Source organism: Chenopodium quinoa, unplaced genomic scaffold (assembly GCF_001683475.1).
Source record: "Chenopodium quinoa cultivar QQ74 unplaced genomic scaffold, ASM168347v1, whole genome shotgun sequence".
Classification (NCBI taxonomy): Eukaryota; Viridiplantae; Streptophyta; class Magnoliopsida; order Caryophyllales; family Amaranthaceae; genus Chenopodium; species Chenopodium quinoa.
Window position 1 is genome coordinate 2533365 of NW_018744066.1, and position 24280 is coordinate 2557644.

Below are 24280 nucleotides of genomic sequence, written 5' to 3' on the forward strand. Positions count from 1 at the left end.
AAGATTGAGTTAATGAAATCGGTCCAACTTGTAAACTGGTAAATTAGTCATTTAAAGGCAAATTTGATGGTTCCACCCAGCCAATTGGACTCTCGGAGGGTATTAGGGACCATGGTGAACATTTCGACAAATTTTATTTCTGGGTGAAAAATAGGCAAAAAATTCCGAAATTGAAGGTTAATATCCACGATTTTTGAGAAATTTTGGAGGTTTCGGGTAGAGCTGTCAATTCGGGTAAACAGGTCGGGTTTAAGTTGGTAAGAGTGGGTCGGGTCAATTCTGATTAGATCCATAACCTATGCGGATCGGATTTGGGTTCGGTCACGCTTGAGTCGGGTTACGTCGAATCATACTTCTTATCGGGTTTGGGTTAGGTTAATAACCGGTCATGTTACATTTGGGTAGGGTGAACAATAGGTAGAGTTTAATTCGGGTTTTTACGGGTTAAAACGTGTTAGGGTAGTTCTCGGGTTCGAGTCGGGTTTGGTTCAAGTCAATAATTTGTTGGTTAGAATGAGGTCGGGTCTTTCTTGGGTTTAAGTCGGGTTCGTTTGAAGTCAATAATTTGCGGGTTATAATCAGGTCGGGTCATTCAATTCTCTGGTTCAAGTCGAGTTCGATTCAAGTCAATAATTTGCGGGTTATAATTAGGTTGGGTCATTTATAAGTCAGGTCATTATCGGATTCAAGTCGGGTTATGTTCAAGTCAATAATTTGCAGGTTACAATAAGGTCGGGTCATTTCCAAGTCAGATCATATTCGGGTTCAACTAAATACAAATAGATAATTATCATTTTATCAAGCTAATTATTTCTTTTGACTATAATATATATGGCAATATACTAGGGAACTATAGTCTATTATTTAGGAAGATAATTATCTCTTTTGACCATACAACAAATATATACTATATTTAACTCTTAAATTTGAGGATGATGCTCCTTTATTTTGTTGGCCTGGACCAACTTGGTCTCCTTAGACAAAATGCTTTGATCAACAATAATAAGGCGGTCTAAGTTGCATTTAAGGTGATTTGAAATCGGGTCAGGAACAATTTGGGTTGAAATAGGTCAGTTCAATAACAAGTCGTGTTGATTTCGAGTTGGGATAGTAACACATCTGGTTGAATTTTTTGGCCGGGTTAGTAATAGGTCTTGTAAAATTCCAGTCGGGTCAATAATAAGTCGGGTTGAATTTGGGTTAGGTTAATCTCAAGTCGGGTTGATTTCTGGCGTGTTTGTAAAAGGTTGGGTTAAATTCGGGTCAGGCTGAATTTAGGTCAGGTCAGTTACAAGTTGGGTTAAATTCGGGTTTTGACGGGTTAAAATCGGTTTGGGTCAATTTCGGTTCAAGTTGGGTTCGGTTCAGGTCAATAATTTATGGTTACATTCGGGTTTGGGTCTCCCATACTCGAGTCAACTCGGGTCTAGGTTTGGTTTCAGGTCGGGTCAGGTCGGATTTGGGTCATCGTTTTTTCGAGTTCAGATGGTTAGGTTAATAATCGAGTTTGAGTCGGTATTTCGGGTCGAGTTAACTTTTGACAGTTGTACCTGTGATTAATTGTCCGCCTGTGTTGCTTTGTGTTCACAAGCCCCTCTTTCGCTCAAGGCTTGCGTTCTTGCCGCCAAAAGGCTAGAGCGCCGCATGTTTCGAGGCCCTAACTCCTGGAGCGTCACATGCTTATATAAAGCCCTACATATAGCATTACCCCTCTTTTAATACGAATTATTATTTAATAATTTTAATAAATTGAGGCTTATATAATCCATGTACTCTACTAACTTAATGCCAACCATTATCTTTATACGTAATTAGTGTCAATTTTTTACATCTAGTAGCAAATTCTTATCAATTATCTCATTCATAATTCATGTTACTGATTGTAATTTTCCATCAATTTTATTATAAGTAGGGTGGCTAACGTGCGCAAAGTTGACAATGTTAATGATGGACAATATGTAAACAAATATAACTAGGGGCATAAATGACAACACACTATTTTTAAGAGTTCTAAAAAAAGGCAGTTAACATTAATGAGGTCAAATAAGTAAATAAATATTTTAGAGCAAATAATTGTTCATATATTATTTATAATAGGTAAATTATTAAATAACACAAGAAAAAATTTAGATGTAATTAACGTCATATCAATATGAACATAATTAAGTAAACAAATATTTTAAGGATATAATTGTCCTCACACTATTCATAAGTGTTTTCCGGTTAGAATTTTCCTCACCATGTGGGACACATTTGTTAATGACACTATACCTGCTCTCTTAAAGGTGAAACAACTCTATAAGGCACACTTAGCTTGTCCTCCTATAAAAAAAAATGCATATCATATTGTCATATACACATTTGAGTTGTGTATGTGGGATTTACGTTGAAGTTATACTTGTATATAGTACGTGAGAAAGCATGAGTAATCTAAAGCGTAAACTTGAGGGTGAAGTTGAGATTCGAGAAACTGGTGCAGATGCCCAGCATGACATATTCAAGAATAAAATTCATCATGTTTCCAATGTTGCCCCTCATTTTGTGCACGGCGTTGACTTGCACGAGGGTGACCATGGTAATATTGGCTCTATACATGCCTGGAACTATACTTTAGGTAATTTATTCCTTTTTATCTCTTAGCTTATCTATTCTTTATTAGGTGATCTAATTAAAATTAATCTAACTAATTAAGGGTGTGTATGTGTGCCTCGTAGTCTTTTTTAGGTATGATACATGGATTTGGAATGCGTAAATCCATTTTGATGTTTGCGTAAATTCAATTTCTAAATCTGTACTTTAGCCTACAGAGTATGAGATTTAGTTTTCCAAGGAAGGAGGTGGGTCGTATGATTTATATTAATCTTCTAGGTATCAAATAAAAAAGAAAAGAAAAAAAAAACAATTCATTCAAATCCTAATTATATTAGTTTTTATAACATATATTCATTAGAAAATACACATTAAAATAAATTAAACTCATTATAAATTAAAAGTTACTCTTATAGGGTTTTAAGTCATCATAGAATTTGTTAAATTTACCCTTAAATTAACTGTATTTCAATAAAATTAACGCAAGTCCGCTTATTGTCCTTTTAATTACTTTGATCGATTTCTATTATACCCTTTTACTAGCTCTACAATCAGAATTGCTAACAGATGGAATACATTGAGAATAATTATTTTAGGTGGGAAGCCTATGGTAGCAAAGAGTGTACTCGAAGAGATTGACGAGGAGAAGAAGCTGATCCGATACCGAGCTATTGAAGGTGATGTATTGAATGAGTACAAGACCATGGTTGCAACATGCCAGGTGAAACCTAAGGATAAGGAAAGGTGCATAGTGAGGTGGAGTTTAGAGTATGAGAAGAAGCATCCTGGTGTCCCTGAACCAACCGATTTGCTCGATGCCTGGCTTGCTGCTTCTAAGGATATCGATGATCATCACCATGGAAAAAACTGAACAATAGGCTCTCAAGTTAAAGCCAATAACTTCGAACTACATGTAACAATGGTAATGAATTTGTGTGTGAAGTACGAAAAATATAATGTAATAAGATGCCCACGTTTACGTTTACGTTTACGTGAACCACTTCTAGCATGTGTTATTTATTAATGAAAATGTTATGTACGGGTCTCTTAAAGGTAATTGATGATAATTAATGAAAAATGGTAAGCAATTTTTTTTTGGGTGTTTTAAATGGTTCATCCTTTGGACTAATCTGGATTCAAGAATCAGTTATAGGTGGTGTTTCGGGTGAAATGAGCCATGAGCTTACCATGTTGACTAGACCTTTGACTGACTTGGCATGGATTGGAAGGTTGAACCTTGACCTTGGACTTTGTAAATTGAACCATTTATGGACTGGCCCAATTGGACCCAAGCAGGTGGTTAGGTTTCAATTCTCTCTTAATTATTGTTCCGGGAGATCGAACACGTGATCCTTTCTACCAAATATAGCCTCAATCACCATTACACTAATAATTAATAGGTTGAAAAATAGTAAACCATCAATGTGATAATGTTTGTTGGTGTCTTGGCGGAACATTATACTAATTGTTTCATTGTATTGTACCATTAATATTGTCATATTTCATTATTTCATCAACTTACAAATATACCTTGTATTTTTAAGACAAATTTGTAAAAAAAAATAAAATAAAAATAACCTTTTAAATGACTCGTAATGCAAAATAATAATAATAATAAAAAAAACCTTTTTAAAAAATTATTTTTGTTAAAAAAAAACTATTACGATCACTTTTTTTGTTTAATGAAACCACCACTCTCTTTTCCGACATTGACTCCAGTTTTCAGGCATTTGACTCGTTATTTTCCATATTAACACCCAAATCTTTTTATATTTGCACTCCCTAGTTTTATCTCCTTATTTTCCCTCCAAAGTTTATTCCTCTTGTATTTTCTCTCTCCTTGCTTCCATATATGAATGATATGCTCTTTTATCACTCTTGCATGCCTAAGGTAAGTGTAAATTAATCAAATTATTACTGTAGAAAGTATAAAAATTGGGGCTTTTTTTTAAAACAAAATTTAAAAACTCACATAATAGTTGTTATCAATGGCTAACAAGGAAGAAAAGGGTCATTTGGGCACAAGTCTAGGTTTCCCAATTACGTAGTTAAGTACAAACCAAGGTAAGATCTTCAATTTTGTACTCAATTGGATAAATTTGGTGAAATTATTAGAGTTTATATAAAAATTTGGACTAATAATAAAATCAATATACCTAATTGTTGCTTGGTGTTGGTGAAATTGTATTGTGCAGTAAATACCAATCCCACAAACTTTGATGGATTCTTGAATTTGTTGACTATTAGAGAAGAGAAAAGAACGCACAAGAACAAAACATATGCAAAAAAAGAGAGAATTGAAAAACGCAGGAGTGAGCACAACAATGGTGAAGTATGTCAGCACTACAATTGTGGAAGAAATAGATTAAGAACCCTAATTTACCTTTCAATTGATTTGATTTGGGAAAGTTTGCCTAATTTTTCTTTCAATTGATTTGGGGAGGCTTGCCCTAGGTTATTTATAGAGGGAAATTTAGGGAGAAAAAAAAAGAGGGTTGATAACGAGTCAACGTCTGAAAAGAGGGTGGAGGTTTCATTAAACAAAAAAGTGATTGTGGTAGTTTTTTTTTAACACCGATCCTTTTAAAAGGTTTTTCCCTACAAAATGACGCATATAAAATATATTTTTTTAAACAAATTTCCCTATTTTTAATTATTTAAAATGACGAATGAACAAACTGTAGGTTTACGAGGTTTTAAAAAAAAAAAAAAAAAAAAAAAAAACTATAGGTTGAAGCTACGAACGAAGTATATATATATTTTTTAATTTATTTATTTATTTTTATCCTTTCAAAAAAAAGTTATATTTTTTTTATCATCGAAGGAACGAACTATATGTAAAAACACTTTTGCTTTTATGAAGCTACCATTTGTCCAATTATTATACTGGTTTAACAATGTATTAACTCTCATTTAAGCGTGATTAGGGGATATGTATATATATTAATTACGTGCAGCATTGAAATTATGATAACAAGTGTGTAGCCCTGCCGTTGCACCGGTTGCTACTTTAATTAGACCTTGTGATTATAAATTATATATATACATTTATTTTCTTATTTATAACATAGCTTATGATTGACTTAGATGGTTAAGTAACTCTCTTTCTTAGAAAAGGTTGGGTGTTTGAATCCCCTTATCAAATTTTTTTTAATATGAAGCAAAATTCTAGTTGGAAATGGAGTAGGTGATGTGGCGTGGTCTACGTGGCACAGAGACGTGCTTAGTAACGCCTTTTAATATATTAGTATAGATGTTATACTCCGTATGTAGCCTTTTAATGCTTATATGTAGCCCTAAGGAATATGTATATACGTATACGGTTAATATATTATTTTTTTTTACAAATATTATTCCTTTCGTTCTTTTTTGTTCTACTCCTTTTCTATTTTAATCCAAAATATATCCCAATAATCTTTTATTTGTTCTATTCACTTGCTTTACCCTATTTGACCGTACTCCATATTCAAATTTATTTACCCTTTTATTCCCCCAAATGTTACACCCTTACTTTTAGGCCATGTTTACTTTACCTTATTTTTGCTGATCTAAATTATTTTTACTGAACTTGTAGAAGTATATCTTACCAAATAACACATATAAGTGTCCCACATTGAGAAAACCAAAGAGAGAGTTAAACACTTTATACTATCGCCATATGGTTTGGGATAGAACCTCCTTTAGACTTGTAAAATGGACTTCCTCTCTTGGTTTGCGAGTGCGGCCCAGACCCGTATTTAACCTGGCAACATAGTCAGGTTCACGGTATGAGACCTCTAATAGCTCCTTGAGTTAAAAGACCTTACATGTGAGGGGGTGAATTGAAGTATATCCTACCAAATAACGAATGTAAATATCCCACATTAAGAAAACAAGAGAGAGTCAAACACTTTATAAGGCTAAGGAGCTATTCCTCCTATCGCCATATGGTTTTGGAATGGAACCTCCTTTAGACTTGTGAAGTAGACTCTCTCTTGGTTTACGGGTGCGGCCCAGACTCGTTGGATAGAGCCTTAGTTTAAGATATCAACGTTTTTTTTGTTAATATAAGATATCAACTTGTATTTTCTCGGCAAATCCAGTTAATATCCTATATTAACAAACTATGTTAATATCACCAGTCTTCTTCCTCCACAACCACCAATATTTCATTCTCTCTCCTCCCCTCCCATAGCTATAACGACAATGGACCAACTTGGGGACTATATAGGTCGGTTTACCGGCCGGCCAAACAAACTAAAAGACACCCTAGTTGTAGAACAAGTAAATTGGGTCCATATTAATCCCTTAGGGAAAGGAATTTGCTTGTGAAATGGTGTTCATAGTTTTGCAGTGGTGCTAATTGTCGTGATGTGGTTCGATGGGTGGCTCTAAAGGTTGTGCAGTGGTCATGCGATGGTGTCAATGGGCATGCGGTGGTCGGGCGGTGGTTCTAGTGGTTGTAAAGTGGTCCCGCAGGTGGTGGTTATGTGGTGACGGTGATTGTCTATGGTGGTGCAGTAGTGTAGATGAGGAGAGAAAAAGGGTGTAGCAGAGAGAGAAAGGAGATATTGGCTGTGAATTTACAAAATTATCCCTGATATTAACTTTTTTTTTGTTAATATAAGATATCAACTTGTATTTAAAGTACAAAGTAAAAAAATGGTCGTTTTTTTAAAAAAAAATTAAAAGAATGGAAGTACACTGTACACCACATAGAGAGATGAATTATTATTGATCAATGACATTTTCTCTATACTTTCTAATCCTGGGCACCGTGCCGTGCCGGGCCGCCGCGGGCCGTGCCTGGAGGGCCACAGGCTGGTTCGTGCCGGCGGGTCCAGGATTTCGTGCCGTGCCGGCCATTTTCACAGGCCAGCCCACGGCACGGCACGGCCCTCGTGCCGGCCTGCGGGCTGGCAGCGGGCTGGTGCAGTTTTTTTTTTTTTTTTTTTTTTTTTTTTTTTATGACAACATTATAAATTAATAAGTTTATAATGTATATAAGTTATAAAATTATAATTATAAGTTTTATAAGATAACTTATAAGTTTATAACTTATAAGTTATAAGTTATTAAGTTATGAATTTTACAATTATAAGTTGAATATTTATGTTTTATAATTTGTATATTCAATATTTATATTTATATATTTACTTTATACTATTACTTTAAAATTTAATGTTTATGATTTATTAGTAATTGGTATAATTTAATTTTTTTTTAATATGAATTTACAAATTGTAACAAAACGGGGGAAAAAGGCAAATTGGACTTTGGATGTGAATAATGCGTACTTTATATTATTATTACTTGAGTTGAGAAAATTGTACAATGATAACAATGATAAAAATCATACAATGATGGTATTAAACAAAAATTGGAAAATGATAAAATTGATATTTTTAAAATCGTACAATATACAATAATTGTCTATTCTTCTTCTCCTTCTTCTTGCCCGTCTTCGTCTTCGTCTTCGCCTTCGCCTTCAAGGTCATCAGCTAGTTGCATAGATTGGGAACTAGCCGAACCCGAACCGGAAGCGGAGGTTCCTTCTTCGTTGTCGTTGTGGTCGTAAGAACGGTCTTGTGAGCGATTTTCCGCATCCAACCAATCTTTGAAACACACGCACATTTCTAGTGTTTCGGGTTTTAGACTTGTTCTTCTATCGTCTAAAACCCTTCCGGATGCGCTGAAAGCTCGTTCGGAGGCGACAGAGGAAACTTGGATAGCAAGAATGTCTCGTGCCATTGCCGCCAAAGTTGGATGCTTCGAGCTTTGTTGTTTCCACCATGCAAGGAGGTCGAGGCTGTTTATCTCATCGTCGTCCATGCCTTTGGTGAAGTCGTAACTCAGGTACATCTGCAACTCCGAGACGTCGCTTTGCGTTCTCCTGATTGATGAATCACCTGAAAACCTTGAAATCAAGTTAGTAGCTTGTGAAAATAAATGTTTGGCCTTCTTACTTACGTTTTTGGATGGTTGGGAAGGCCCTGAGCGAGGAACGGTGCCATATTTGGCTTCATAGACTCTATATAAAGCAAAAAACTGATCCTTCACATTAGTCTTATAGTTTTCTACATCATCGTCAAGAAACATGCATTGAAAGTAAATGTCAACTAACATAAATTTGTTTTCATACTTTTGCCTAGGATCTAATATGGAAGCAAAAATATAAATCAAAGGAATCTCACTATAATATTTACGCCACTTTTTTTCCATTGCTGGAAGATACTGATCATAATCACTTTGATCGCGATGATCAGCGAAAAGTTGGGCGAGTAAGCATTTTGTGGAAATTTTTGGTTGTAAAATAATGTTAACGGGCCCTTGTACTCAATTGCCTTTGTTAACATGTCATAGGTGGAATTCCACCTAGTTGGGCAATCGGTTCTAATTTTTATTACCCTTATCTTTTGTTGTTTTAGAAAACTCTTCCATTCTTGGTATCTCATGTTAGAGCTATTAATAGACATAATAGCATCTCTGATTTTGCTGTAGTATGGGCCAATTGCCCGAACTCCATCCTGTACACATAAGTTAAGTACATGGCAAACACATCTAGTATGAAGAGCTTCACCGTCTAATAGTACATCGGTTAAGTTTTGTTTGATAAGATTAGCTGTGTATGTCATAGAGGTTGCATTATCAAAAGTCATAGACATCATTTTATCTCGAAGGTTGTATTCGTCTATTGCTTGCATTAAATGGTGAGCAATGTTAATGCCGGTGTGTGGGTATTCCAGCATTTTGAAATGTATTATTCTTTTTTGTAACATCCATTGATCATCTACCCAATGGCAAGTCACACATAAATAGTGATATTTATAACCACTATCCCAAGAATCGGCTGTTAAAGATACTCTACAGTTAAGGTTACTCAATTCGGCTTGTAACCGGACTTTGTACTCTAGGAAATTTTTCATTGCGGCGGAACGAACGGTTTTCCTAGAGATTCTTTTATGTTGGGGTTGTAGTGCTTTGTTAATGTAGGTGTTGAATGCGTCACTTTCCGAGAAAAGAAAAGGTTGTTCGGCGTGTACTATCATTTTTCCTAGTTCATCCCTATCCCTCTCATAGTTGTATGTAAAGCCGTATGGATGGAATTGGGAAATTTTGGGCTGGGTTGGATCACTAGCTGGTTTTGCACAAGCTTTCATGTGTCTAGATAAGTGTCCCGTCCCGTTTTTGGTAACTGTCGTGAATACACTATTACATGTTTTACATTTTGCCCATTGTTCACCATCTTTACTTAGGACAAAATAACGCCATACCTCACTCCTTCGGTTTTTCAAAAGTAGCATCTCAGTTTCGGTTAACCATTCATGATGTGTGTGATGGTTAGTAGTGGGACTAGTGGGAGTGGCAGTAGAAGGGGTAGAACCGGAGGGAATTCGGGTACTTTCTTGGCTACCTTGGCTAGAACAATAGTTTTGTTGATTACCGATATAATTAGGTGGAAATTGGTATGGTGGTAGTGGAAATTGGTTTAGTGGTGGTGCTGGAAATCCCGACGTATTATATGGCTCATAGCCCGGGGGGAAGTAAATGGGGTCATTGGTTTGACTCGTAATTTGGGGGCTCGTTGTATTTGGTGGTTCCCTAGAACTACTACTACGGATAAGTCGGCCTTTCCCCCTAGACCTAGATGATGGGTTGTTCGATGCCATAATTAACAATTAATTTTTTAATAAAAAGTGGTTAACTATAATAATAATAATTAATAACAACAATTTTAACAATAAAAATATCAATAATAATAATTAATAACAACAACTATAACAATAACAATAACAACAAAAATAAATAATAACAACAATTGTAACAATAATAATAATTAATAACAACAATTATAACAACAACAATAACAATTAACAACAATAATAATTAAACAAGATTATTCTAATAATAACAATAAAACAATAATAAATTTAAGATTAGTTTAGATCTTACAACCGTGCTTCAACGCTCCACTAATTACGATTACGAACTTTTTAATTTTTTTCGATATTAGGAAAATAATTAGAGAATTTAAGAGAATAATTAGAGAATTTAAGAAAATAAGGATTAGTAGAGATTTAGAGAATATAAGAGATAAGAAGAAGAGATTGTGATTTTGTGATTTGGGAATGAAATGGAGGTGAGTATTTATAGAATTTTTGGCAAAAAACTAGCCGTTTTATAGCCGTTGGCCCGCGGGCCGTGCCTACGGGCCGTGCCTGCGGGCCAGCACGGCGGGCCATGCCCGTGCTCGTGCCGGGCCGTGCCTGGGAATTCTCAACCGTGTCCGTGGCACGGCCCGTAACACGGAAGTTGAACTTCGTGCCGTGCCGTGCTTGACTTCGGGCCGTGCCGGGCTGCGCCGAACGGCGGGCCGTGCCGGGCGGCACGTGGGCCAACCCGGCCCGTGCCCAGGTTTAATACTTTCTCAATGACATTGATACTATTGTCTTATTATGAACAAATAATTCAAGCCAAATGATGAGTGTCGTACATACATGCATGTGGTGTGAAATGGTGTTGATGAATTACGAAGGAAAATCATGGGGCCAAACCAATATTTTTTATGGTAAGTTGGTAACAATAATTAGTGAACAGTTAGTCTGTTTAATTCACAACCACTCTTTGACAAAACTACATTAGAAATTTAGAAGTCTTAAATGTATTAAATCAATAAATTATATACTCGTACCTCTTATATAAGGCTATTAGCCTATTACCATACGGTATTAGAATGAAAACTCACTTGATTTGTGTTTAATTTCCTACTATTTTAAAGTCTGATTTATGACATATATTGAGATAGGAACACATATTGTGATGTATGATATGAGATATTATTGTAAAAAGATATATTTGCTCTGTTTTTTTTTTTTTAATACTTGTAACATATCTTTTATCATGCTTTTCGAGGAGGTGATTAAACTAGTTAAACAAATGAATTAAGCTATGAAATTTAAACCGTAGCAACTTGCCCTAATCTAATATCTTCTTTAAAATGTGTGCCGAAGGGTGTGTTGCAACTTGCAACTAAATAAAAACAGAGAAAGTATGTAATATCTTATAGGAAGTTAAGAAAATAAGAAATATTAGGGTTAGTTATTACTATTGTTTATATATATTGTAATGTGGCCGAATATTATGAATGGGAAAAATACAATGGAAACAATATAGAGAAAAAATTGGGTCGGGTCGATTTTCGATTGTAAAAAAAACGGTTTTTTAACGATTTGGTTCTTTTTTGGAACGGTTCGAAACAGTCGGATTGAACGGTTCGGGTTAGAAACTGACAGCTCTACCTATTAACCTATGCGCCAAGAGAATTCCTTTCTCATCTACAAGACCTCATATGTCATGTTCACAGACAGTTGTGTAACGTGCAAATAAAATACTACGTACCTAGTGTTTGGACTTGTCACGGCATATGAGCATCTCTTATCTCGATCTCATTCTATAAATAGCTATAAAATGTGGGCATACTTACTTGGAGTATTTACATGCAGTAAGGTATTCGGGAGAAAAAATATGAGTGGTTTACGTAAGCTTGAGGGTGAAGTTGAGATTAGAGCAACTGGTGCAGATGTCCACCATGACATACTTAAGAATAAACTTCATCATCTTTCTAATGTTGCCTCTCATTTTGTGCACGATGTTGACTTGCACGAGGGTGACCATGGTAAACTTGGCTCTACACATATTTGGAACTACACTTTAGGTAACTTATTCTATTCCATTCTTATATCAAGTATAAATAATCTTGTGCGTAGTATTACTCCTTGAGAATTTAAAATGTAAGTCGTTTTTACTACCTCCGTTATAAACTTATAACTATTATTTGCAACAAAGGAGTATTATTTGTTAGATATAAAATATGGGAAAATATAAGTTAATATGCCAGATAAACGAATTTTTGTTAATCTGATGACATTTTTGTAAATATATTGAAAAAGCAGGGTTATTTATTCAGTACTTTTGGTGTGCTGTCCAAATACTGTTTGCTTTTACTGTTTGGTGAGGAAATTACACGTGTACCCCTCAATTAATACATGAAAATACGCATATACCCCTCTATTGGTACTTAATAAGACAATTATATTCCCAGATAAACAAATTTTGTTTATCTGGGGAATTAACTGGGTATAGCCATAAATTATTCCTTTGTTGCAAATAATAGTGAACGGAGGTAGTAATTAGAAATTTTCATATACGTAGAAGTACGTTTTACTCACAAAGTACTCAAAATTTAATATGTACAAGTAACTGATAATTCTTACTTAGTTCAATTTAGTCTTGATCGAGATAAAACGTATTAATCTTGTATTGTTTGTTTGTTAAGAATTTAAATATAGGTTGTTTTAGAATCACAAATAAAAGTACGTACTCATTTTAAATTTGTTATGGTTATAAGCTGGGAAGCCTCAAAAGGCAAAGACTTTACTTAAAGAGGTTGATGAGGAGAAGAAGTATGTCAAATACCAAGTGATCGAAGGCGATCTCTTGGATGATTATAAAACTTTCTATGGAGCAAGCCAAGTGATCCCCAAGGATGACGAAACCAACATAGTTAAATGGAGTTTAGAGTATGAGAAGAAGCATCCTGATGTCCCTGAACCATCTGCTCTGCTCGACTCCTGGCTTGATGCTATCAAACGCGTCGATGATCATCACCATGCCCAAAAGTAAACATATTAAGTTAATTACATGCGCCATGTTTATTAAAAATTAAAATGTTGTAATAAGTAGCGTGATTTCCATGTTATTTATTTGTAGTAACGTTAATTGTGAGAAATATTGCTACAAAATAAGGCATGCATGTATTCAATCCTTTATTATCAATGTATTAATAATATAGTGTTATTTTAAAAATATATTATTCATGCATGTATTCAATGATTTCAATCCTTGATCATTCATCTACTTTTTATTATATGTTTATACTTTCTTCGTTTTTTAATTATTGTACCGCTTGCCTTTTAAGGAAGTTTTACACAAATGTTATCCTTCTATCTCTTCCTCTATTCTTTAGTATTTACATTACATGGATAATTTTGTACTTTTACCCTTCTCTCTTCCTTTTTCCTTCTACCCAATTCTATGGTTGAAAATTTTATAGTAATTGTTTGAAGTATAACTACCATAATAATAATAATAATGGGCAGCCCAAACTCCTTAAATAAACTGTTATGTTTGATAATTTGTTTGCGGATGATCATCATCACCATTCACCACATAATCAAGATTCAAGAAGTCGACAAAGTATATTTTTCCAAGTGAATTATGATGATATTATTTATAAACCCTTTTGTACAAAAATATACCGTATTCAACATTAAAAAAGCATGCATAATTTCAATAATGTCCAAAATATGACGAATAAAAGGTATATACTGTAGTAATAACATTCATTTTATGGGTTGTAATATAATGATATTCCACTTACGGAGTTACCAAATTTTTCCTTCTAAGAGACACGTCAATATGAGTGATTTGAGATAGTTTGCATTAGTTGGACTTATCCGTAAAATTTGTATATTAATCATATATATTCACATATTTCAATTAGGTGGGTCTATGTACTCCGTAAAATTGGTAAATAAAATAAGTACTAGAAATTTAAATTTGTACTTAAATATTAGGAAATTTTTACTTTTACTACATTCAAATAACCATTTAATTGACTTTACAACCTAAAAAAAAAAAAGATTTACTTTACCACCACATAAAAAAATAAAATTTAGTTTTACCACCTAATCCTAACTCCGGTGACGGAAACTGACTGTGGGGTCCACAATAACGGCTACTTTTTGAACTTTTCCCCAAATTCTCTCGATTTCTTTTTCTATATAAACCCACCTTCTTCATTCTACATCAAATTCTTAAAGATTGAAGTTTTTTTTTTTTGCGATTTTCTTGCCAAATCCTTAAATTTGGTGATCCCTAACAATCCTACATCATCAAATTATTTAAGATTTGTGGCCGTCCTTGAATCAAGTCGGTCCTACAACAAAGGAGGGACGAATTGAAGGTACGCAATTTTCTTGATTTGTGATGTAATTTTTTACAATTCTTTTCGTGAATATGTTCCAATTGTTAAGTGTAATTGAAATTGCACATATGTGTTATTAATTGAACCCCAATTTCACCCTAAAAAATTAGGGTTCATGTTAGTCAAAATTAATTTGGGGGTTTTTTGAAATTTCAATTGAATATTAAAATTAAGGTTAGATTATTATGGTAATTGTGTTCATATAAAATTAATATCAATCTTGTTATCAATAAATTGCAGAGGAGGTGCTTGCTCAATGAGATTGAAAGCTTGAAGGTGAAATGCAAGACTCTTAGTTCAGACATGAAGAAGATGAGCAGGGAGGTTCATATAGGGAATGCAAATTCAAAGGAGAGAGGAGAAATTCCAGAGGAGAGAGAAAAAATTTCAGAGGAGGGAGGTGAGAAATTGAAGAGAAATTGAACAGGGAAGGTGAGAAAAGGAGAAGAGAGAGGAAAATCGAGTTTAGAACAATAAATTTGGAGGGAAGTGACAGATTGAGGGCCCTACGGTCAGTTTCCGTCACCGGAGTTAGGATTAGGTGGTAAAACTTTTTTTTTTGTGGTAAAGAAAATCTTTTTATTTTTTTTTTATTTTTGAGGTGGTAAATTCAATTAAGTGGTTATTTGAAGGTGGTAAAAGTCAAATTTCCTAAATATTAAGTCAATCTTTTGGTCATTCATTTTTATTATGTCAACCTTTTGATTATTTCTAAACACGTCAATCTTGTTAAATCATTAATTTTTATAACGTTTTTTTTTACTGGTGACCAAATAGGTGAAATTTTGAATTACAAAAATGAGTTAGCATTTTTAAACAAGTGAGTTAGTATTTAATTAGTGGATTGCTAAACATCGCCAACAAAAATGATCACCACCGCTAACATTTGGTGTGAATGGACAATCGTACCCTTACTATTTCACTATCCCTTCATCCTCCCGACAACCCACAACCCCTTCCAACCGGCGACCCACAACCCATTTTGAGCTCCGGTTACCGTGGTTGCTTGAGCTCCGTAACTAAGGCTTGATAGTAATGTGAAATAAATCAATTTACAGTGAGATAAGGACCTGCTCTCTTTAGCTTAATTTCAGTTTAATTCAATTCAATTAAGTTCTAATTTTCTTTTCTCATAAACAATTTAGTTCAGCTTAGCTTAGTTTAGTTTAATTTTGTTCAATTTATTTCAATTCAGCTTAGTTCAGTAAATCAAAACAAGCCCTAAATCAATTCACAGTGAAATTAAATAAACCTAATAGAATTATAGGATACCATCAAAGTTAATTTGATTTGATCACATGCATATTAAGTGAATCGAGTAGAGATAGAGGATGTATATTAGAACGGTTAATTATAAGTAGAGTTAGGTCAGCCAATATTTATGTTTAGACTTTATCTTACATGTACTTATTACATGTTTAATATTTTCTAAATTGCGTATCTAAGTGAGTAGAACAATACATAAAAACATATGGAAGGAGTACCAAAGAATTATTGTAATTTGTAAAGACCATTACAGTTCGAAAGAATTATCGCGAACAACGACATTGATACTGTTTCGGCAAAAAATGAGCTAACCGGGCCTTGGAGGGGTGTCTGAGAACCTCGAATTTGGGCCTTGAATGGACCTGCAAAATGAACCCCGAGCCCCGGGGGTTGAACCCGGGGCGGAGCCTCCGACGCCCAAGTTAGTTGCCAAACAATGCATATTTTGAGAGGAGTTTAGGGGAGAGAGTGGAGGAGTATGGTCATCTTAGATGATAAGAGTGACCTCCCTTTACCTTATGCCCTTTGAGGGGTATTTATATGAGTACATAAGTGGGTTTATGAGCCCTAAAATTACATATGTGGGCCGTTGAAGGCCATATTGATGTATTTGACTTATTTGGGGCCTTTTATACCTTTTTTATGCCCTTTGGGCTTATATGGGTAGAGTTACCCAAGACTAAAATGGGTATGACAATTTTAGTACCCAAACAATTAGCCCCCGAGACCCAATTCTATTTGAAAAAATGAGTTGGGTTTTGTTTCAATTTCCCAAATAATTCGTTCATAGAAATTGAGTCGAAGGACTTTATTTGTTCAGGTTTATGCAAGGCAACACTCTTGATCCGAGGATTGTAAGAGTTATTACTCTTGATCCGAGGACTGAAAGAGTTCATCCGAGGCAACACACTCTTGATCCAAGGATTGAAAGAGTTAATTACTCTTGATCCGAGGACTGAAAGAGTTCATCCGAGGCAACACTCTTGATCCAAAGTTTGATCCGAGGACTGAAAGAGTTCATCCGAGGCAACACTCTTGATCCAAGGATTGAAAGAGTTAATTACTCTTGATCCGAGGACTGAAAGAGTATATCTGAGGCAACACTCTTGATCCAAGGATTGAAAGAGCTAATTACTCTTGATCTGAGGACTGAAAGAGTTCATCCGAGGCAACACTCTTGATCCGAGGATTGAAAGAGTTAATTACTCTTGATCCGAGGACTGAAAGAGTATATCTGAGGCAACACTCTTGATCCAAGGTTTGATCCGAGGATTGAAATAGTTAATTACTCTTGATTCGAGGACTGAAAGAGTATATCTGAGGCAACACTCTTGATCCAAGGATTGAAATAGCTAATTACTCTTGATCCGAGGACTGAAAGAGTTCATCCGAGGCAACACTCTTGATCCAAGGATTGAAAGAGCTAATTACTCTTGATCCGAGGACTGAAAAAGTTCATCCGAGGCAACACTCTTGATCCAAGGTTTGATCCGATGACTGAAAGAGTTCATCCGAGGCAACACTCTTGATCCAAGGTTTGATCCGAGGACTGAAAGAGTTCATCCGAGGCAACACTCTTGATCCAAGGTTTGATCCGAGGACTGAAAGAGTTCATCCAAGGCAACACTCTTGATCCAAGGTTTGATCCGAGGACTGAAAGAGTTCGTCCGAGGCAACACTCTTGATCCAAGGATTGAAAGAGTTAATTACTCTTGATCCGAAAATAGAAAGAGTTTATTACTCTTGATCCGAGGATAGAAAGAGTTTATTACTCTTGATCCGAGGATAGAAAGAGTTTACCCTTAATCCGAGGATAGAAAGAGTTTATTACTCTTGATCCGGGGATAGAAAGAGTTTACTCTTGATCCGAAGATAGAAAGAGTTTTACTCTTGATCCGAGGATAGAAAGAGGTTACTCTTGATCCGAGGATAGAAAGAGTTTATTACTCTTGATCCGGGGATAGAAAGAGGTTTACTCTTGATCCAAGGATAGAAAGAGTTTATTACTCTTGATCCGGGGGATAGAAAGAGGTTACTCTTGATCCGAGGATAGAAAGAGGTTACTCTTGATCCGAGGATAGAAAGAGTTTATTACTCTTGATCCGAAGATAGAAAGAGTTGATTACTCTTTCTTCGGTTCAGACAAACCATCTTCGGCAGCACCCTCGGCTCATATGGTTGTGAGCTTCGGCTGGGAGCTCGAATCTCGGCGAAGGTAAACCTCGGCTGGGCTCGGCTTCGGCTATGGCTAGCCTCGGCCAGGAGATAAGAGGTGAGCTTCGGCTCGGCAATGGTTACCGACCTTAACTTGGGAGCGGTAAACTGTACCGCCCTTGGTTTCTGCTGAATCACCTTCGACTCGCCCAGAACGCCTTCGGCTTGGGTTGAAACTCCTTCGGATAACCTCGGCTGAAAAGCCTTAGGCTTGGCCGAAACACCGGTCTCGGCTCGGCTGGCTTTCCCAGAACACCTTCGGCTTGGGCTGAAACACCTTCGGATAGCCTCGGCTGAAAAGCCTTAGGCTTGGCCAAAACACCGGTCTCGGCTCGGCTGGCTTGCCCAGAACACCTTCGGCTTGGGCTGAAACACCTTCGGATAGCCTCGGCTCGATGAGCTTCGGATTCCTTTTGCTTATCCGAGTTATTTGCTTCGGATTTTTAGATTGGTGATAGTTTGAGCTTTTTTAAGCTTCAACAATGGTAGACAACCTCGGATCTTCTTCGGCTGCTACTTTAGATGTGATGTGAAGAGATTTGGCTCACTTCACAATACTAGCCTTGACCCCCATTGACCTCGGCATGTGTTGCCTAGGATGAAATGGTGAGTCGTTCTAGTGGTGGAGTTGTGAGCCTTGAAGCTTGTGATGAAGACAATGGCAATTTCCTTCGGCAAGCATTGAATTTACATAAACTTGATTGATTTTTTATGTATGTTTCATGCCACCTGCTGCCTCTTCATCTTGGTGGTGTGAATGAAAGGCTTGCTTTTGTGAGCTTTCCATTAGAGCCACGTAGATCTAGCTTTTATTCTTCTTCAAGAATAATTAAGGTTTGACCATATTCATGGAATATTTCCCAATTTTTTTGTAAAGGCACGAAGTACCTTGTTAGTAGTGGTTAGATTGGCGACAAATCAAGATGTTTATCTATCATCTCCACCATTTGCAAGAATGATTACCCCTTTTGACAGGAGTAATAATTTTGGGTTAAATTTGCTAGAAATTTTGACCCTTTTTCGTGATAGAACACAGTAGCCATGAATTAGTGGATTTTCATGGGTAGTAGTACTCGTCTCCCCACAGACGGCGCCAAATTGTTTCGGCAAAAAATGAGCTAACCGGGCCTTGGAGGGGCGTCTGAGAACCTCGAATTTGGGCCTTGAATGGACCTGCAAAATGAACTCCGAGCCCCGGGGGTTGAACCCGGGGCGGAGCCTCCGACGCCCAAGTTAGTTGCCAAACAATGCATATTTTGAGAGGAGTTTAGGGGAGAGAGTGGAGGAGTATGGTCATCTTAGATGATAAGAGTGACCTCCCTTTACCTTATGCCCTTTGAGGGGTTTTATATGAGTACATAAGTGGGTTTATGAGCCCTAAAATTACATATGTGGGCCGTTGAAGGCCATATTGATGTATTTGACTTATTTGGGGCCTTTTATACCTTTTTTATGCCCTTTGGGCTTATATGGGTAGAGTTACCCAAGACTAAAATGGGTATGACCATTTTAGTACCCAAACAGATACTATTGTCGTATTATGAAACAACGATTTAAGCCAAATGATGAGTGTCTAATGCATGTGGTGTAAAATATTGATGGTGAAACTCGTGGGAAAATCATGGGGCCATACCACTTATTTGTATGGTAACAATAATGAGTGCATAATTAGTCTTTTCATACACAACCACTCTTTGATACAACCTTAGAAATCATAGATATTGTTATAATAATATACCCGTACCTCTTATATTAGGCTATCTCTATATGATTTTAGAATGAAATCTCCCTTTATTTATGTGCTTGTCGTCTTTCTTACTACAGAGGACTTTGATCCACAATCTCCTCGTTCTGCATTGGAAGTCATATCTCCCATCAGCAGGCAATTGCTCTAGGTCATTTATTTGGTTCGGATTTAGGAATGTAAAGTCTATTTAGATTTGAGTTTATTCACATCAATTGCTAGGCCAATTGTTTTTATATATATTGGAAATTAAGATAAATTAATTTAAGTCGTATTTATTTTATTTTTGATTAGCTCTAATCAAATTGATTTTGGTTCATATTAATGTTGTCAAGTCTACTTCGTCTATTATATTGGGACATTATCTGCCAAGTGCGTTGTCATGACTAGTACAACCGTTGTAGATAAAGGTTTTGTACAACACCATAATTAAGCATCCACAAACTCCCCTTTCATCAAATAAATTTTGAAAATCAATTGTACTTGCTTTGTGTAAAGTGGCCCGGTCCGATATGTTTATAAAAAAGTTAACGAATATTGCTAGCTAATTTAAGCAAATTGACGTTTGACCAAGTAAAAAGGTTTGTATCTTACAACCATAACCATGATATTCTGAAATCAAATTCTACTATACAAGGAAGCACTTTGGGGTGGGGCGGATTCCCTTACTCTCCAATCGCTCTCCCCCAGAGGATACAACCTACTCATCCGAATTGGGTTGACATGTGTGACAAGTTTTAGCTTAATATAACCTTTCCTCATCTAAAATAATAACACGTACTATATGAAAAGAACTCATTAACGACGGGATGTTCTTCGTATACCCGTCATAAAAGACATAAGATCTAAGACGGGCCCATCGTAGATTTATAGAATACATTCCCATCACAGAGCTAATTAAGACGGAAAAAATTTGATTAGAGCCAATTGTTTTTATATATATTGGAAATTAAGATAAAATTTGATCCTTTTGGGTTTTTTGTGAAGAATTTGCAGACGGGGAGCAAAATAGTGATGAGATGTATGTAATAGCAGTGGTGATTTGTATATTCTTCACGGATCGTCAAGTCATTAGCTCTTCCATTCCGTCAGCTTTTGCTGTGTTTTCTCCTAGTATGTGGCATTCTCGTTTAGGTCATGTGGGAAATGCAAATCTTAGTTCTTTGCGTATTAGTATTACACAATAAAAGGTTAAGCTAATTGTTGAGGCTCATGAATATGTTTTATAATAATATATCAAGTTTCACACAGTGTAAATGTGTAATACTTCGTACAATCGATAAATACGTACAAATGTTGCAACATAATATTTTGACTTGTCACGTACGAGTATCTAATATCTCGATGATCTCGTTCTATAAATAGCTATAATATATGTTGCGGACATACATATTATTTCAGAGTATTTACAAACCGCAATAAAGTAGTGAGAAAACATGAGTGGTTTACGTAAGCTTGAGGGTGAAGTTGAGATTAGAGCAACTGGTGCAGATGCCCACCATGACATAAGAATAAACCTCATCATATTTCTCATGCTGCCCCTCATTTTGTGCATGGTGTTGACTTACACGAGGGTGAACATGGCAAAGTTGGCTCTACTCATATTTCCGATATCTCATATGTCTAACATACTTGGAACTACACTTTAGGTAACTTCTTTTTCATTTCTTCTAATACAAATATTTTGATGCAAATATACATAGAGTTCATTTTAATGTTGATAAAAATATTAATGTACTGCATATTAATAATCTTGTATACATTACTCGTCGTTTAGAAATTTTCATACATATTTATTACAAAGCACCCATATATAATTTAAATTATAATTCGTACATACACATAGTAGCTTAAATTAGTCTTGATAAAATGTATTAATTCTATACATTTAAAATATAATAACTAACTCCGCTTTAGTAATTTTCATATACATAGTTTCACACTAAGTATTCAAAAATTGATTATTTATAATTCTTAATTATGGTTTTAGCTGGGAAGCCTCAGAAAGCAAAGACTGTAATTAAAGAGGTTGATGAGGAGAAGAAGTACGCGAAAGGCCAAGTGATCGAAGGCGATCTCTTAGACGATTATAAGACCTTTTATGCAGCAAGCCAGGTGATACCCAAGGATGAAGAAACCAGCATAGTTAGATGGACTTTTGAGTATGAAAAGAAGCATCCCGGTGTCCCTGAACCATCTGCTTTGCTCGACGCTTGGCTAGATGCTATCAAACACGTCGATGATCATCACCATGCCCAAAAGTAGTAAAACATATTAAGTTAATTATGTTACTTATTACATATGCCATGTTTATCAAAATGTTTTAAGAAGTTGCATGCTTTCCATGCAAGTTATTTGTATTAATGTTAATTGTGACTTTGTGAGTGATATTATTGCTACAAAATAAGGCATGCATGTATGTCATTGTATGATGTATGTATTCAGTCCTTATAGATTATCCATGTGTTATTAATATAAAGTGTCCTAAGCTGGTTTAATTTTGTTAGATTAATTATTATAAATCTCTGCCAAATATATGTAATGTTTTATAATTAGTTAATCACTCATGATCTTCAATTTTCTTTAATGTCATTGCATCCTTGGCCTATATTTTTGGGCTTTCTGTTAAGAATGTGATGAGAACGTATGATAGCGTATGTATTTGACCATTAATTATCATATATATATATATATATATATATATATATATATATATATTTTAATCTAGTAAGTTAAATTATAAAAATTATATTGTACAATAACAACGTGAAGTTTCAACTATTCCAAACAAAAGTTTATACACAATTATACTCCGTATAATATATATATGTACACACAAATATTTTTAAACAAACTTCTACGTTTAGGTTCGTTTGGTTGTGGTTTTCTGTTTTTTGGTTTTTTTTTTCAAACTCACATGACATATGTCATATAATGAAACAAAAATCATACAAACTTATTAAAGTTATAATAATTTTGAAAACTGACAACAGAAAAGTAGAAACACCTTTTATTTTCTTGTTTCCTGTTTTTTTTAAAAAAAAGAAAGCTGAAAACAAAAAATAATACCAAAGTGCCAAACAAACCCTTAATAATTTATTTACGGCTGCAAAAACATTGATGATCTTCCCCACGAAATCAAGATTCAATAAGTTGACAAATAAATATATTTTTAGAAGTGAATTAAAAATTTATACTACCTCCGTTAATTGTTATGTACAACTTTGGGGCATTATTTGTGTGATATAAAATATTACACCACGTCACACATTCGACTTTATGAATTAGAAGATTTGAACACTTAACCTCTTAGAAGAAATATTAGTGTTTAACTATTTAGGCTAATTGTCATTTATGCTTTAATTTTGCATAAAAATTAATAATATACTATAAAAGTATTCAAGACACATACTACGTATAAACTATTGAATGCCATTTAAAAATTAGCAATTGCAAAACTATAAATAAGTATCCTCGAAGAACGTCTGAATTACTCACTAATTAAATCTTTAATCCGTAACTATAAGTAGTCTATAAGGCTTGATAGTACATAAGTAGTCTATATGTGAAGATACACATACAATCATTGTATGTGGTCCCTACATACAATATCATTAGAAATTTGACACATCATAAAAAAAGAAAGAAAATTAGGAGTCAAATATAAATTAAATTCAAATGGAACTTGGACCCATAATTTTAACTAATAAAAATATGACAAATTTTGGTTTTATGTAGGAACTACATACAATAATTGTATATATAGTCTTTACGGATATAATCACATGTATATTAAGTGAGTCGAGTAGGAACAAAGGGTGTATATTAGAACAGTTAATTATAAGTCGAGTTAGGTCAGGCGGCCAACAATTATGTTTAGACTGTTCTAGATGAAGGTGTGATGAGAGTAAGTGTATGCATGCATGAGATGGAGGATCGATGGACCGACCTCACATGTTTATATTATCATGTCGCTCCTTATCTTATTCAATTCATTGTTCTCCTACTCATATAATCAAAGAAAACACGCTTGTAATTATTAAGTAAACCCACCATTTCTCTCCACAACTCTGCCGCAACATTAAAGTCATTGGGGACAACTAATTAAACCATTAAAATTCGTGAATTAGAGTAATTTTTCCATTATATTATATAAGATGTCTCAATTCGGGTGTTTAGATTGGGTTTATTAGTGAGATCTAATCGAATCTATAAATTCACATACGGGGAGCCCCCTTGGAGGGGGGAGGGGGGGGGATGAGGATCGATCAAACCTCTGTCACTAACATTAACGAATTCTCCTTTACTATATGTCAACATGTTATTACACATATTTCATTAGCATCTGAATGTTAGGTTAGTCTTCATAATAGTTGTTATGTAATGATGGGAAATTAGTTCCATATTGATAGAATGGAAGTTAGTTATATAGTTTAGTCTAT

General features: G+C 35.0%; 2 protein-coding genes across 3 annotated transcripts; both read left to right on the forward strand.

Moving 5' to 3' along the window:
- The first annotated feature begins 2349 nt into the window (after positions 1-2349).
- LOC110691013 (MLP-like protein 28) lies at positions 2350-3698 on the forward strand. Its single transcript, XM_021867949.1, has 2 exons — positions 2350-2614; positions 3186-3698. Exons 1-2 carry the CDS (start codon positions 2422-2424, stop codon positions 3458-3460), a joined length of 468 nt encoding a protein of 155 aa, XP_021723641.1. The 5' UTR covers positions 2350-2421; the 3' UTR covers positions 3461-3698.
- An 8323-nt stretch (positions 3699-12021) lies between these two features.
- Positions 12022-22118, forward strand: LOC110691014 (MLP-like protein 43). Of its 2 annotated transcripts, none has more exons than XM_021867951.1 (2): positions 12022-12283; positions 21829-22118. In XM_021867951.1, the coding sequence occupies exons 1-2, from the start codon at positions 12037-12039 to the stop codon at positions 22101-22103; spliced, it is 522 nt and encodes a 173-aa protein (XP_021723643.1). In that variant the 5' UTR covers positions 12022-12036; the 3' UTR covers positions 22104-22118. The 2 variants fall into 2 exon arrangements, with proteins under 2 accessions (XP_021723643.1, XP_021723642.1); XM_021867950.1 differs by lacking the exon at positions 21829-22118 and adding an exon at positions 12977-13436.
- Positions 22119-24280: the final 2162 nt, after the last annotated feature.